Genomic DNA, 15526 nt, shown 5'->3' with positions numbered 1-15526 from the left:
ATATTTATAAAGTGAGAATGATTTTTTTTTTTAAGTTGCAACAATCATATCACTATTGAATCCTTTTCCACACCTAAGATAGTCATCACAAAGAAACTCATCATCATCGTGAAAACGTCGCATGCGGCATTGTTTCATGACCATCACACTCATCACGGTCCTGAAACCTGGGGCGCCCTCGTGCACCCTAAGGGCTTATGTGTAATCAATATCATCCACTGAGTAAAAAATTATATGGCCCAAATTTATTTCAACGTTTGTACAATTAACATGGTTTATACCGGATCATAACTTAGACAAGAAACCACAAAATATTACTCACTACTCAAACAATCACAATGATCATCAAGAAAAGAAACGTAAGAATTTATACGACGTTAACAGTATGAAAATAATTAATGAGAAAAAAAAGTAAAAGTTTATACTACGTTAACAGTATGAAGATTTCCACATAATGCAATACATGAAAACTACTATAACTTTAATACTAGGGCCGACTCAAAATATTGTAGGCTCGAAACATATAACAAAATTGACTCTTTTTTTCGCAAAAGAATAAAAGAAAAAAAAAATGTTTTGGATCCTATGATTCATATATCATCTTTGTGTATATATAATTAATTATATATATCATAAACCTCAACAATTTTAAACCTAAAATCACCTGTATTGTATATAATATGTTTTTTTTTAGAATTTACGGCCTTAAAAAAATGAAGGCCCAAAACGCTTGTATTATCTCACTTCCATTGAGCCAGCACTAAAAAGAAAAAAACAACCACCATGTGTAATCCAAAGCTCATCTACCCTTCATAAATCATAACTTTATAATATTGTTCGAGGAGCTTATTATAAATCCAAAGCACATCTCTTACTTTTACCCTACACAAATTAGACAATGAAGTAAAAGCTCATCTACCCTTCATAAATCATAACTTTATAATATTGTTCGAGGAGCTTACTATAAATCCAAAGCACATCTCTTACTTTTACCCTACACAAATTAGACAATGAAGTAAAAATTCAGGGCAAGAATGGAAATATTTTCATTGTATGAGAAAGAACAAAAAAAAAAAAAAAAAAGAGAGGTAAATAAAAACAATAAATTACGTAATTAGCCCACACAATAACACTTCTCTTAAAATTTGTAACTTGTGTTTGCCCACCCTTTTACTCTTCTCCTAAAATTTATGTCAAGTCTTACAAACATAAAAGTTGCAAGAATCCAAGTCACACGTACAACAATAAACATAAACTTTTTTTTTTGAAAATTAAACTTCATTAAAACAACCTTCGACCCAAACGGGCAAAAGGCCAAACAATAAACATATACACTTGTTGCCTTTTATTTTCCAAAATAAACTTACGCACAAGCTAAATATATATGAAGCGAGTGACGATTAATCATGCATATGTGGTGACACAATTTTATCAATTTTGTTGATAGCCGAAAAACAAGGAGGCACATGCATTAATCGGCTTTTATCCTAATTGCTAAGTGTTATATGCCTTATGTCCAAGGCTTGATACAAAACTACTATCAAGCTGGGGTCTTACTGGAAGCAATCTTTCTATTCCTACAGGGCAGATGTAAAACTGTATACATCTTACTCTTCTCAAAACCAATTTTACCTCCTTTACTGTTGGTGGGATTTACTGAGTTTGATGATAGATGGGTGGATGATAGAAACTCCTAACATACATATGATGATACATTGATACTTCAATTTCTGGTAAACTAATACAACAAATTATACTTTTTAAAAAAGTAGGTACATTTTATAACTCTTAAAATCACCTTCACGAAATCATATTACGTGTCAAGAAACCAACAAAAATAAGTATTTACCTTTTTTCCATTTAAAAGAAACAAAAAAATAATTGATTTATCACGTGTTTCGTTAACTGAAACATAATTATATGTATCATCCATCTGTATGTATGTATGTATTGTGATTCGTGACCATCTTCTTCTTCAACTTCTTCCCCCATCGGATCTACCAACAGGTGACTCCACTCATACGATGTCGTTTCATACTCATCCTCAATTTCTGTTTCAATTTTGTTTCTGCATATATAATCGGATCACTTGATCATGTTGATCTATTATTCTGTTTTTAATTTAATTTAATTCATCACTGTGGTGGTGTTTTATAATTTAGATCAATCTGTGAATGTGAAACGTCAAATTAGGGTTCAGTTTTTGTTTCAAATCCGTTGTTACAAGTTATTATTCAAGTATATATGTAGATCGCACTTCTGTTTTGGTTTTGTTTTAATTGATCATTGTTTTGATTTTTAAGTTATGAGCCTTTGTGTTTTCAATTGATTATTGCTTCATTTTGTGTTTATTGTAGTTGATCATGTTTATATGAATGTTTAAAGTGTCAAATGTTAGGTTTTTCTTCAGATTAATCTCATTTATAGGTTGAATATGGGAGTTGCACAAAACAATATCGGCATGGAGGAGGGGACACTTGAGATTGGAATGGGTAAGTTTGCGTTATTATGTCAATGCGTATGAATTTCGCCTTAATTACCGTCAAATAGTGATGTTAAATGTGTTTGTGTGTGTGTGTGGGGGGGGGGGTTTCAAATTGAGTTTACTCATAGTTGTCAATAGCGAGCGTAGCGATCGCTATAGCGCACTATGTAGCGTATAGGTCTAGCCTCTCGCTATTAGGGTTGTAGCGATAGATAGCGATAATAGCGACAATTTATTTTTGTTTTTTTTTTTAATATAAATAGCTATTAAAATATAGCTATAAAATAGTTTGATTTTAGTTTTTTGTGGTATTTTGATATAACATAGGTATAAAAAAAAATTTATTTTTTTTTCTAGTGTATCACTATGTATAAAATAGCCGCCTGCTATTTATCGCTATTCGCTATGTAGCATATAGGTACCTTATCGCTATTCGCCATTAACAACTATGAGTCCACTATTGTTGTTTAAAGAAAGTATTAGAAAGTCGAATGTGAAATATTATGTCTCAATTGGTTGATGTCTGAATTTTTCTATCGCTTGATGTGTTCACAGAGTATAGAACTGTCTCTGGAGTTGCTGGACCACTGGTCATCCTTGATAAAGTGAAGGTTAGTTCCTATTTTTTCTTTTCTTTTCTTTTTTCTTCAGTGCTATTACTATTGTTATCTGGATCATTATTACTATTATTATTGTGATTACGGTTATGGTTGTTAAACGTGTGTGCCTTTGAACTTTCCAATTTATTAGCATGCTTACGTAGATGAGACACAACATCAAGTAACCGGTTCATCCCTCTTTCTATCATGATAGGGACCAAAGTATCAAGAAATTGTGAACATCCGTTTAGGTGATGGAACAACTAGACGTGGTCAAGTTCTGGAGGTTGATGGAGAGAAAGCTGTTGTTCAGGTAATCGCCGCTTGGCATTTCATAGACAAAAGATTGAATATATTCTTCTGACAATCAAAGCGTATATATTCAGATACTGCAAACTGTCTTGTAAATTTTGTAAGGGGGCATGACAAATGAAATTTATGATGGTATATACACCTTGCAGCATGATAACAATGATATAACTACCTCTCGGGAAAAAGCTTATACTAAATACACAGTTGCATAGCTAGTTAGCCATAAGCCAAAGTGCCTAATAATGTTGTTTACATAAATATAAGCACGTGGGTAGATAATGTTAGAGGCCAGTGGCGGGGAGGGGCGCCAGACCCCCGAACTTTTCGCTCAGTAGTGTTATATATGTAGTTTTCGTATAGAAATTTTTGGGTATATACGTTTTCGACCCCTCGGTTCTATAGAATTTTTTTGGTATAATACGTTTTCGACCCCCCGTCATTCGGGTCAAGCTTCGCCACTGTTAGAGGCTGCACCTTAGCTCTATCATTTCAACCATCTATTACTGTACCAACGTCAGGCTTTTTCTGTAGTGCACATAGTTATTCAAAGTTTTTTCTTGAGTAAAATGTGTAAATGAAGTCTACATGAAAGTAGTAAGTTAGTTACTAATTATTTTGCAGACTGTTGCACGAGCTAATTTCAAAATCGTAACTTCTCAAATATACTCTTACATAGTGTACAAGTAGTTATATAACCACCTTAAGCTACAATCCGGCCACCAACAAGGCGTCAAACTGTCAATTATATTAGTTGATTATTATAAGCTAGTATATTTATGCAACAAATCAAATAACACCAATTTTCATGCAAAAACCTAGTCACGAATATATATTTTTATCATCAATATCTGCAATATTTTGTTTTTCTAAGTTAGGATGTATCTGCTGTCTTAATTTATCGTATTTGTTTACATGCTCATTACATAATCAATAAAAGAAAGTAACTATTACATTGGGGATTCAAACCCTAGATATGAAATAAAGGAATCTACATAGCAAGAAAATAATCTGCAATAGTTATATAATATTTTGCACTGTTTTGACCTAACGTAAACGTCATTGTTCTCTTGACCAGGTTTTCGAAGGAACATCGGGAATTGACAATAAGTTCACCACTGTTCAGTTCACAGGGGAGGTGCATAATTTTCCGTCTATCCCATTTCTTTCCAGATATCTTTTGCACTTCATAATTTATCTGGATGCTAATTATGTTTTTTAATAATGTCATTGTTACATTTTCAGGTTCTAAAAACTCCTGTTTCTATGGATATGCTTGGACGCATATTTAACGGCTCCGGGAAGCCAATTGATAATGGTCCTCCTATTTTGCCAGAGGCTTACCTGGATATTTCCGGTAGCTTTTTATAACATTGAATGTGAACTATAATTATTTGTTCCCATTTCATCTAAAAGATATGCCTATACATGGTATACTGTATATACGTACGTATATTCACTAGTCTATTATTGTTTCAGGAAGTTCTATTAACCCTAGTGAAAGAACATATCCTGAAGAAATGATACAGACCGGTATCTCAACAATTGATGTCATGAATTCAATTGCTAGAGGACAAAAGATTCCTCTGTTTTCTGCTGCTGGTCTTCCCCACAATGAAATTGCTGCACAGATCTGTCGCCAAGCTGGTTTGGTAAAACGGCTGGAGAAAACCGAAAACTTACTTGAGGTAGTTGATGGACAATATTATACGCGATTTAAACATTCTTTATATTTAATGATTTAAACATTCTTGATTACTTATTTTTCCAGGGTGGCGGTGAAGAGGACAATTTTGCCATTGTCTTTGCAGCTATGGGAGTGAATATGGAAACCGCTCAATTTTTCAAACGCGATTTTGAGGAAAATGGATCAATGGAGAGGGTTACTCTATTTCTGAACCTTGTAAGTCTTCCGTGTTTGTTTTTAGAGTTAAATGCCATTTTAGTCCCTGTGGTTTGGGCCATTTTGCCAGTTTAGTCCAAAGGTTTCATTTTTAACCTGTGGGTCCAAAAAAGTTTCACAGTTGCCATTTTAGTCCACTTGGTTAACTTCATCCATTTTTTCTGTTAACGAGAAGGCCAATTTGGTCATTTTGTATGTAATTCTGTTAACTAAAAGGACAATTCAGCCATATAAAATGACCGAATTGGCCTTCTCGTTAACAGAAAAAATGGATGAAGTTAACCCGGTGGACTAAAATGGCAACTGTGAAACATTTTTGGACCCACAGGTTAAAAATGAAACCTTTGGACTAAACTGGCAAACTAACCTAAACCACGGGGACTAAAATGGCATTTAACTCTTGTTTTTATTTGTTAATTGTTGGTTTATTGTTATTAGATATTTACTACTTGTTTTTATAGGCCAATGATCCTACAATTGAACGTATCATCACTCCTCGTATTGCTCTGACCACAGCAGAATATTTGGCGTATGAATGTGGGAAACATGTTCTCGTTATCTTAACTGATATGAGTTCCTATGCTGATGCCCTTAGAGAGGTAAAACAAAACAACTTTGCTTAAAAGGAAACAGGCGGGTAAATGGGTTGAATGCGTCAAAATGCATCGAGTAAAAGCCATTTTCGTCCCTGAGGTTTGGCCAGTTTTGCGACTTTCGTCCAAAGGTTTGTTTTTCCACATCCGGATCCAAAAGGTTTGAAATCTTGCCATTTTCATCCAGCCCGTAACTCCATCCATTTTTCTTCGTTAAGTCAGGGGTATTTTCGTCCTTTTATTTAGTAAGGGTATTTTGAATAGAGTTAGTTGAATAGATGTATATAAAGTGAAAAAGACCGAATTGCTCTTTAAGTTAACAAAAAAGACGAAAATACCCGACTTAACGGAGAAAAATGGATGGAGTTAACGAGCCAGATGAAAATGGCAAGATTTAAAACCGTTTAGATATAGATGCGAAAAAACAAACCTTTGGACGAAAGTCGCAAAACTGGCCAAACCTCAGTGCCATTAAACTCAAATGCTTTTTTAATGCATAAAGCCTCCTAAATCATAGTATAAGTTATGTAACCATGTTTGACAATTAATCATTTATAATAAGTTGATACTAAAAAACCACCACGAAAAAAGTTCTCTTTTGCTTGTGTCTGACCCGTTACCCGACACGTCCATTTTGACCCGTACTCATACTGCACAAATTTCAGGTCTCTGCTGCTAGAGAGGAAGTTCCCGGTAGGCGTGGATATCCTGGGTACATGTATACAGATCTGGCAACAATATATGAGCGTGCAGGACGAATCGAGGGCCGAAAAGGCTCCATCACCCAGATCCCAATTCTCACTATGCCTAATGATGGTCCCCACCATTCTCATACCTTTCTTAGTGTTGTCTTCCGTTTCACGTTTATCAGTTTCGCTAAACTTTTTCGATCATCACAGATATTACGCATCCCACTCCGGATCTCACGGGTTACATCACCGAGGGACAGATATACATTGACCGACAGCTCCATAACAGACAGGTAAGATTGAGATATCATAATCCCAATGCTAACCCTTTACATCTCAATTTCAGCTAGTTTAATAATATTATGGAAATTTACAGATTTACCCACCAATCAATGTGCTTCCGTCCCTATCACGATTGATGAAGGTAAGCCTAAAACTCTGCTTGAAGTTTACATATGGTATTAGGTTTTTAATCAAGAATGTTTATAATTGTAGAGTGCTATTGGTGAGGGGATGACTCGAAGAGATCATTCTGACGTCTCCAACCAGGTAAGATAATATTACTAATTGCCCGAACATGTCATCACACCTTGGTTTTAAAATGTGCGATGCGCTTCGATGCATTTTGATCCCAAAAGCTGATGCACGATGCGCGCGCATCACGTATGCGAGGCGTTTTTAAAAAAAAATTATTTGTAGATAATATTTTTTAGAGTTAATTGCTCGGATGGTCCCTGTGGTTTCATGTTTTTTCACGTTTAGTCCCCACCTTTTTAAAATAGCAGGTATGCTCCCTATGGTTTGTCATTTTGTTACTCGGATAGTCCCTGAGTAGATGTCAGTTTGGAAATAGCAGGTATGCTCCCTATGGTTTGTTATTTTGTTACTCGGATAGTCCCCAGAGTAAATGTTTGGGGACCATCCGAGTAACAAAATGACAAACCATAGGGAGCATACATGTTATTTTCAAAAGGTGGGGACTAAACGTGAAAAAACGTGAAACCACAGGGACCATCCGGGCAATTAACTCTATTTTTTAACTTCTTGACTTTAAACACACAAAAAAAAATAGAGATTAAAATAAATAAATACAAAAAATAGCTCTAGTACCATCAAAGAAGTTCAATATAACCAAAATAAGCCTTGAATTCTTATGTGTACAAGTAGTCTATGCAAAAGGTGCAAGTAATCTATGTAGGAACCCACTTAACAACTTCATCGGCTCATTGTACAAGTTTATTAAGCACATCGTACAATTTTACCCTACAGTGTTTGATTTTAGAGTTAATTACTGTTTTTGTCCCAGTGGTCTGTCAAAAATCACTATTTCAGTCCATTAGTTTAAAAATTGTGATTTCACTATTTCAGTCCCTGTGGTTTCACTTTCGTAACCATTGCAGTCCCCGTGGTTTCACTTTCGTAACCATTTCAATCCATTATTCTGTTAAGTACAGGGACTGAAATGGTTACGAGGTGGACTGAAATGGTTACGAAAGTGAAACCACAGGGACTGAAATCGCAATTTTTAAACTAATTGGCTGAAATAGTGATTTTTGACAAACCACGGGGACGAAAACAGTAATTAACTCTTGATTTTAAAATAACGCGCGCCTTAGGGTGCATCACGCGAGCGCATCAGGAGCACATTATGTGATTTTGAGCACATCATGTAATCGCAGCGCATTGCATCACCTGATGCGATCTCATCAACGCATCACGCATTATGCGCTCCTGATGCGTGCATTGTATGATATCGATATGGATCAATATATACGCTTTAAGTTGGAAACAGATTACCAAATTTTTTTACTTTTATATTTTCAGCTATATGCAAATTACGCCATTGGAAAAGATGTTCAGGCCATGAAAGCAGTGGTTGGAGAAGAGGCTCTCTCTTCTGAGGATCTGGTCTCTCTCTCTCTCTCTCTGTCTCTCTGTCTCTCTCTCACACACACACAAGATTAATTAAAATATTAAATTTTTATTGTATAAATGTTACAGCTATATTTGGAGTTTTTGGACAAGTTTGAAAGGAAATTTGTGGCCCAAGGGGCATATGACACCCGAAACATCTTCCAGTCACTTGATTTAGCGTGGACACTTCTTCGGATATTCCCACGTGAGCTTCTTCACCGTATTCCAGCAAAAACACTGGATGCATTCTACAGTCGCGAGGCATCCACTTGAAAGGAACAACGGTTTTGTATCATAATCTGGTTTATGTTGCTATTGTAATAAGGGTTCGTTAATCGTTATGTTTCCGTTTGGATTTATTTAAAGCCCAAGATCTGTTCATTTTGATAAGAGGCAGTTAGGATTATTTATTTGGTATAGAATCAGGCCGACTGGCAAGACATTTTGGCGCGATTTATGTTTTTTTTTTAAAAACCATGTGGCTTATAGAATTTGGGATGTTAGACCTTGAACTATATGCATATTTATGTTTGAAGCATAATTTGTGTTGTCTGGATTTAAACTCTCAACCTTTTGATTGTGTAGCACACCACTTGCGACTCGCATGTCTCCTAAAAGATTGAACACCACTATTAAGATAGCGATTTTTTTCGTTATATACGTATCTGAAGTTCAAATAACAGTCTGTATTTTTAAAGGATGACAAAAGTGGCCGGTGTTGGGTAACGCGTTCTGAGCAAAATGAGTTTGAGCTGAAATAAGTCATTTTATAGAAGAAAAAAAAAGTATTAAAGTGGATTCATCCCCTAGTATATTTTTTTAGCGGCTGGTGATGACATGTGGAGGTGGCGGGGCAGGCAATGATGAGGTGGTGTCAATTGTGGTGGTGGCGGTTGAGGCAAGAGCGGGGGTGATGGTGGAGGAGGAGGAGATAAGAGGTGGCAATGGCGGTGTCGGTGAAGCCAAGTAGGTGCTGGCGACAAACAATGGTCATAGGTGGTGCTGGCACATTTGGACCGTTTTAAGGATTACTTATGTCGACTGCCAACAAGCAATTTTATGTACTCTTTTTTTTTACCATAACATGTCTATTATTATTTTTGTAGTAAGGATCAGTTTTGTCGGCTGCCGACCCCAAAACATTTCAGTATATATTTAAATACTAAAATGTGATAAACACCAATTAATAAAAGTCCAGATACGTTACCAAATACAAAAGATGATATATCATCCATTTGTGCATAGATCCCTTTTTATTAACTTAGTTGGACATAAATAATGTGTTATTATCAAGCCTATCCCTAACAGTACCAGATTTAGCCCAAAAATTCAGCGGTATTCAACTTTTTCTTGGATCATGGTATCGTTTGTATAAAAAAGAAATTTACATTACATAGACAGAAAGTATTTTTACACTACGAAACAAAGTTAAGACTTAAGAGGTCCTACCTTTCTTGTACTACCTTCGCCCTTTATCAGTAAACATGGAGATATACTTGGATGATTGACCAATAACACTAAATATGAATGAGCACTATCAATTTAATAAAATATTCTAGATTTAAACCTTATAATAAGTTATTTAAAAACTAATTTGTCTTTATCATACTTTAGTTAAAATTTTGTAAATATCATACTTTAGTTAAATATATATGGTTTTTTGTTATGTTATGTCGACCCTAAATAGTAAAACTTAATCTATACGCATTACGTAATAGATAACATCTAAAAAAAATAATTCGTTTGACCAATTAAAAACTTTCATGCATATCCTTATTATCTTAGCCTATCCCCAAACACAAGTGTTGTAATTAATTGTTTATAAATTATTATACAATAAATTTACAAATAAGGTCTATGTCAAAAATTAATAAAAATCAATAAACTTAAAAATAAGGTCTATGTCAAAAATTAATAAAAATCAAAGCCGCAAGTCATTTTCTAGACTATTCAAGCTTATGAAATTTTAAGGTATGGTTCTAAATTATAGACGCGTATATGACATTTTCGACGATAAGACCACCCATAGCGACCCTTGTTGAAAACATGATTTCTGCTACAAATGCAGAAAAAATATATAATAATCAAGAAGAACTAGAAAATCAAATATAAGCCTTCAGGCATTTAATTTAAATATAAATAAAAAATATTTTTTGACATAAACTCAAATGTCTTTAACATATCTCCTTTTTTATATACATTATAAGCATAAAGTCGATTATTTTTAACCTTTTTAATTTGATACAAGTATTATTATATTATTTAAAAAATGACTTTTAACATGATATAGAGCGTTAAAAAATGGGTCAAGGAGTAGCGTTTCGAAACCTAAATGATTTGCAATGCACTAATTTGCAATTGTACATCAAAACCATTGCACGTGTGATGCATTGTGGTAATGTAATGTATTTTGATATACAAGTTCTATATTGGTACGTCAAACTTATAACAAAAGGTGCTTCAAGATTTGCATATCTTGATAACAACTAGTCACCCGTTAGTGAGCAAGTAAAACACATGGCATATTTATTGTATACGACAGTGCAACTAACTCATTCTAACGGTACATTCTATCTGCTATGTTTGATTAATATATGTGCACATGTTTATATAATGATGGGTAGAAGTCTTCACAATAATGTTTGCTTTCACTGTTAGACTTATAGAAAGAATACATTTAAAATCCATGAAAAAAATTAAATTGTAGAAAAGATATTCATTTTAAAAATAAACTAAAAGCATAATTTTTGTATACACAAAATAAATACATATTTCAAACCATGTAAAAGTACAAATTTTAATATACGCAAAAAGTATAATTTGAAAGTACATGTAATACAAAAAACTGTGTACCCTAAAGTCGTAATACAGAATTTAAAGTGTCCACACATAATGAAGAAATATATTAATTCGTATGTCTAGAAAGTACTAGAGACCTATTCTAACAAATTTATTAAGAAAACGGAATTAAATATTATGACCAAAAATATATATAAATAAAGAATTTTTTCAAGGTCGGTTTTTGTTTAAAGCACAGACCAAGTCGACTATTCCAATTTTAAAATTTATAAACCGGCTGACCATATTATTATAAATTGCTTGCCACAATACGACATGATTACAAGTTTAAACAGTTTTATTGTTTAAACGAATTCTAATGGTTCATCTAACTTCATATACTTGATTCATTTACGTTTTGATAGTTTTGCATATAATAGTAAGTCTTACAATGGTGTGTTTCTGTAATAAGCTTTAATGCATATGTTTATGATTGTGTATCAAACCAATCACAATAACGTATATATTTAGCGTTCACAAAATAAACCAGTAAGCTCCACATATACTATGATAAAAAAAAAAAAAAAAAAAAAAAAAAAAAAAAAAACACAACCACAATGATACAACCATTTATGTTCCTTTTCTTATAGGCAAACACACAAACACGTAATGTTCAAACCTAAATATTAAACAATTAGTTCTATATTTTGTTGATGTTTACATGTAAAAAAAAATCATAAAAGACAATAACATTATAAAGATATAAATTCCACTAGCTAACTATCGTAAAACAGGGATATAAACAAGAAACTGAAAATACATTGTCAGAGCTGAGAGAAGATGAGTCGTTATCGTCATTAAAAGAAGTGTCTTCACTTATGAACAACAGGAAAATAATACAAGTAGTAGTTGATAGTTAAGATAACAAGGAGGGATGTAAACGAATCGAACGGACACAAACAAGGCCTTATTCGTGTTTATTCGTTAAGGATATAATGTGTTCATGAATGGTTCATGAACATTTACCGAACGAGATTTTATGTTTGTGTTCGCTCATTAAGGAAAGAAACATGTTCTGGAACACATATCAACGAAGACAAAGATGGTGGCTAGAGGTGTATGGTGAGAGGGAGTGGCGCCAGACCACAAGGGCGGACCCAAGCCCAGCCCAAGGTGGGCGGGCGCACCCCCGGGGAAAAAAAAGTAGTGCTAAGTTCCGTCGAAAATCCTGTCCGCACCCCTTGGAATTTTGCGTCCGCACCCCTTGAAATTTTGCTTCCGCACCCCTTGAAATTTTTCGTCTGCACCCCTTAGGTAAAAAGTGTTATCAAATTATATTTTAAATTTTTTTAGTAAACTCTTATTTTTAAAAAAATACTACCTAAATTATATAACTTTTAATACCTAACTAACTAAACCCAAATACCCATACCTTTACCCACTTATAATTCCTAACTAGCTAGCCCACTAAGTCTTAGCCCATTAACCAATTTCAAACTATAATAAAATAATGAGTTAATAGCCAAAATGGTCCCTGACGTTTGCTCACTTTTGCCACTTTAGTCCAAAATCCAAAATTTTGAAATCTGGGTCCCTGAGGTTAGCATTTTGTTGCCATTTTAGTCCAAATTTCAAAAAGTCTAATTTTGTTAGGATTTCTTACTGAATTGTCTTCTTCCTCATTTCTCATAAGAGCAAAATTGTCATTATAGATTATTATAAACTAATTTATATTAAAAAAATAAAAAAAGCCTCAAAGAACTTTAAATAACCCTAATCAATCAAAAACTCTCGCCTCCCCCCATCATCATCTTCCTCAGACCTGCATCAACAATGGTGGTATGCACATGTGGAGCTCCGACGCAGCTTCGCACATCATGGACATGTGCATACCAGTAGGGCTGTAAACGAAATGAACGTTCAGCGAACAGTTCATGAACCGTTCGGCGGGAAGTTTGTTTACGTTCGTTCAATTAGCTTAACGAACGAACACGAACAAAAAAATTCGTTCGGTTAGCTTAGCGAACGAACACGAACACAGGTCTCGTTCGTTCGACTACGTTCGTGAACGTTCGGTAATACGTTCGTTTACATTCGTTCGTGTTTGTTTAATTATATCAAAATTATAATAAATAATAAACATTTTATCTAAACATATTGAAAACTTGAAATCCTATTTTTTCTAAGTTAGCTAAAATTTGGACATTCTAAGACATTTTTTGGGATAATTATGTTTAAATTAGTTAAACTTGATTCATCGTTTGGTGGTCTAGTAGACTTCTTGTATTTTGATTTATCATTTGATGGTTGTATATAACTGCTTATATCCAATGTTTAAGGATAACGATGTTTTTATTTTTTTTTATTTTCAAGTTAAATGTTCGTTTGCATTTGTTTGCGTTCGAGACCAGTGTTCACGAACTGTTCGTGAACAACTGAATTTCCTTAACGAACGAACACGAACATAAACTTATGTTCGGTATGCGTTCGTGAACAGTTCGCGAACATGTTAATTTCCTTAACGAACGAACACGAACATAGCCTTGTTCGTGTTCGTTCGGTTCGTTTACAACCCTACATATCACCATTGTTGATGCAGGTTTGAGGAAGAAGATGATGGGGGAAGGTGAGAGGTTTTGATCAATTAGGGTTATTTAAAGTTCTTTGAGGCTTTTTTTTATTTTTTTTAATATAAATTAGTTTATAATAATCTATAATGACAATTTTGCCCTTATGAGAAATGAGGAAGAAGACAAAATTCTGTAAGAAATCCTGACAAAATTAGACTTTTTTGAAATTTGGACTAAAATGGCAACAAAATGCAAACCTCAGGGACCCAGATTTAAAAAATTTGGATTTTGGACTAAAGTGGCAAAAGTGAGCAAACCTCAGGGACCATTTTGGCTATTAACTCTAAAATAATTAAAGCCCAAAACCTTTAGAAATTCTCTCTCTCTCTCTCTCTCTCTCTCTCTTGCGTCCCTGCACTGCCAACGAACAACATCACCCAGCGACAACAGTCTAGCAGCCGGCGACCACCGTAATCAGCCACCATACCACCGTCGTTTGACACCAAATCTAACCGGAATCCGAACACGGGTAACTTTCTTTGTTATTTTGATGATTTTGATTGATATTATAGAAGAAAAAAGGGTAATAAAGTTGTTAAATAGGTTTGAAATTTTGTGTGTTTTGACGTTGTTTATGGTTGTTTAGATGATTTTTAGGGTAATCATAGTTGAAAATTAAAATTGAAATTGATACATTATGTTATTGTAACAACTCTCACTAAAATTAATACCTAGTGTGTTAATTATCTATTAAGGAAACCCTAATTGAGGAACCCAAGTAATTCCGCATAAACCTTAAAATTTTTAGAACAATCGGAAACAGGATTAGGGCCCCTAAAACTCAGGGGGGTAAACCCTAATTGATAATTATCATCAAAAATCGCTGTCTAAATTGAATTTATCGAAACTGTCGACTCACCTGAGCTAGTTGGACACGTACCTACCCTACCCTAAAAATGACACCCCAGGCGATACGCGGGAGGTGCCACGAATTCTTCCGCGACACGCGGAAGATGCAAATTTTGGGTATAAATAGAGGGCCTTGGGACTTGAATTCTGACACTGAAACGACGTTAAAATTCGAATTATGCTCTGAGATATCATAGAAATCGTTCACAAACACACACGATTCATGAAGTGCTGCCGCAATCAGGGTAATAACTCAATCGCTATTACGATTCATTTTCCGACTGATCAATATATCCAATGGATGTTTAAGTGCCGCCCACATAGGGTTATACTTTGTCGTTCGTCGTTAAATCGATGGATGTTTAAGTATCGCACTTTGTCGTTCGTTGTGAGAATTTGATCTCGTGAGTTATCGTAAATGTTGTATTGATCACTAACCCGGTTGTGTGTGTGCATTATTATTTAAATTAGGTTAATCACAGGCAAATCAGTAAGGCTTATACTCTGCTCGTTAAATCTGCAATGTGAGTCATTCTCTTTTTATCAACTGTTTTACAATACCTCAAATTATTTTCAAAGTGTTATAATTACAGGGACTAAGTCGTGGATATCTTGATTTATTGGTTAGTGGGGTATTGTGCACATTACTATTTCTCCCAGTTAGGTTCATTGACCTACTAGGGAGGAACGTCACTATTAGAGTTCATTGACCTAATAGTGGTATGACCATCGTCACCATTGTGACTTGTCACCATTGTGACAGAAGGCCAGATAAAG

At 34.4% G+C, this 15526-nt stretch overlaps 1 protein-coding gene across 3 annotated transcripts; it reads left to right on the top strand.

The window, feature by feature from the left end:
- Positions 1-1887: 1887 nt before the first annotated feature.
- Positions 1888-9033, top strand: LOC110889510 (V-type proton ATPase subunit B 2). 3 transcript variants are annotated; one of them, XM_022137048.2, is made up of 15 exons: positions 1888-2007; positions 2428-2492; positions 3041-3096; positions 3299-3397; positions 4472-4531; positions 4639-4750; positions 4873-5081; positions 5165-5296; positions 5758-5895; positions 6555-6705; positions 6789-6871; positions 6955-7002; positions 7074-7127; positions 8403-8486; positions 8580-9033. In XM_022137048.2, the coding sequence occupies exons 2-15, from the start codon at positions 2435-2437 to the stop codon at positions 8763-8765; spliced, it is 1470 nt and encodes a 489-aa protein (XP_021992740.1). In that variant the 5' UTR covers positions 1888-2007; positions 2428-2434; the 3' UTR covers positions 8766-9033. The 3 variants fall into 3 exon arrangements, with proteins under 3 accessions (XP_021992740.1, XP_021992739.1, XP_021992741.1); XM_022137047.2 differs by having other exon boundaries at positions 1897-2007; positions 2411-2492; XM_022137049.2 differs by having other exon boundaries at positions 1897-2007; positions 2399-2492.
- Positions 9034-15526: the final 6493 nt, after the last annotated feature.

This window comes from Helianthus annuus, chromosome 11 (assembly GCF_002127325.2).
Source record: "Helianthus annuus cultivar XRQ/B chromosome 11, HanXRQr2.0-SUNRISE, whole genome shotgun sequence".
Lineage (NCBI taxonomy): Eukaryota > Viridiplantae > Streptophyta > Magnoliopsida > Asterales > Asteraceae > Helianthus > Helianthus annuus.
This window is presented reverse-complemented; position numbering and strand designations above follow the sequence as displayed.

What these genes read in the sequence shown, in the direction of transcription:
- LOC110889510 (XM_022137048.2), top strand. Translation starts at nt 2,435, where the DNA reads ATGGGAGTTGCACAAAACAATATCGGCATGGAGGAGGGGACACTTGAG. An exon ending in CTGTTCAGTTCACAGGGGAG is followed by an intron (nt 4,532 to 4,638) that starts GTGCATAATTTT and finishes TTACATTTTCAG; the next exon opens with GTTCTAAAAACTCCTGTTTC. An exon ending in GACAGCTCCATAACAGACAG is followed by an intron (nt 6,872 to 6,954) that starts GTAAGATTGAGA and finishes GGAAATTTACAG; the next exon opens with ATTTACCCACCAATCAATGT.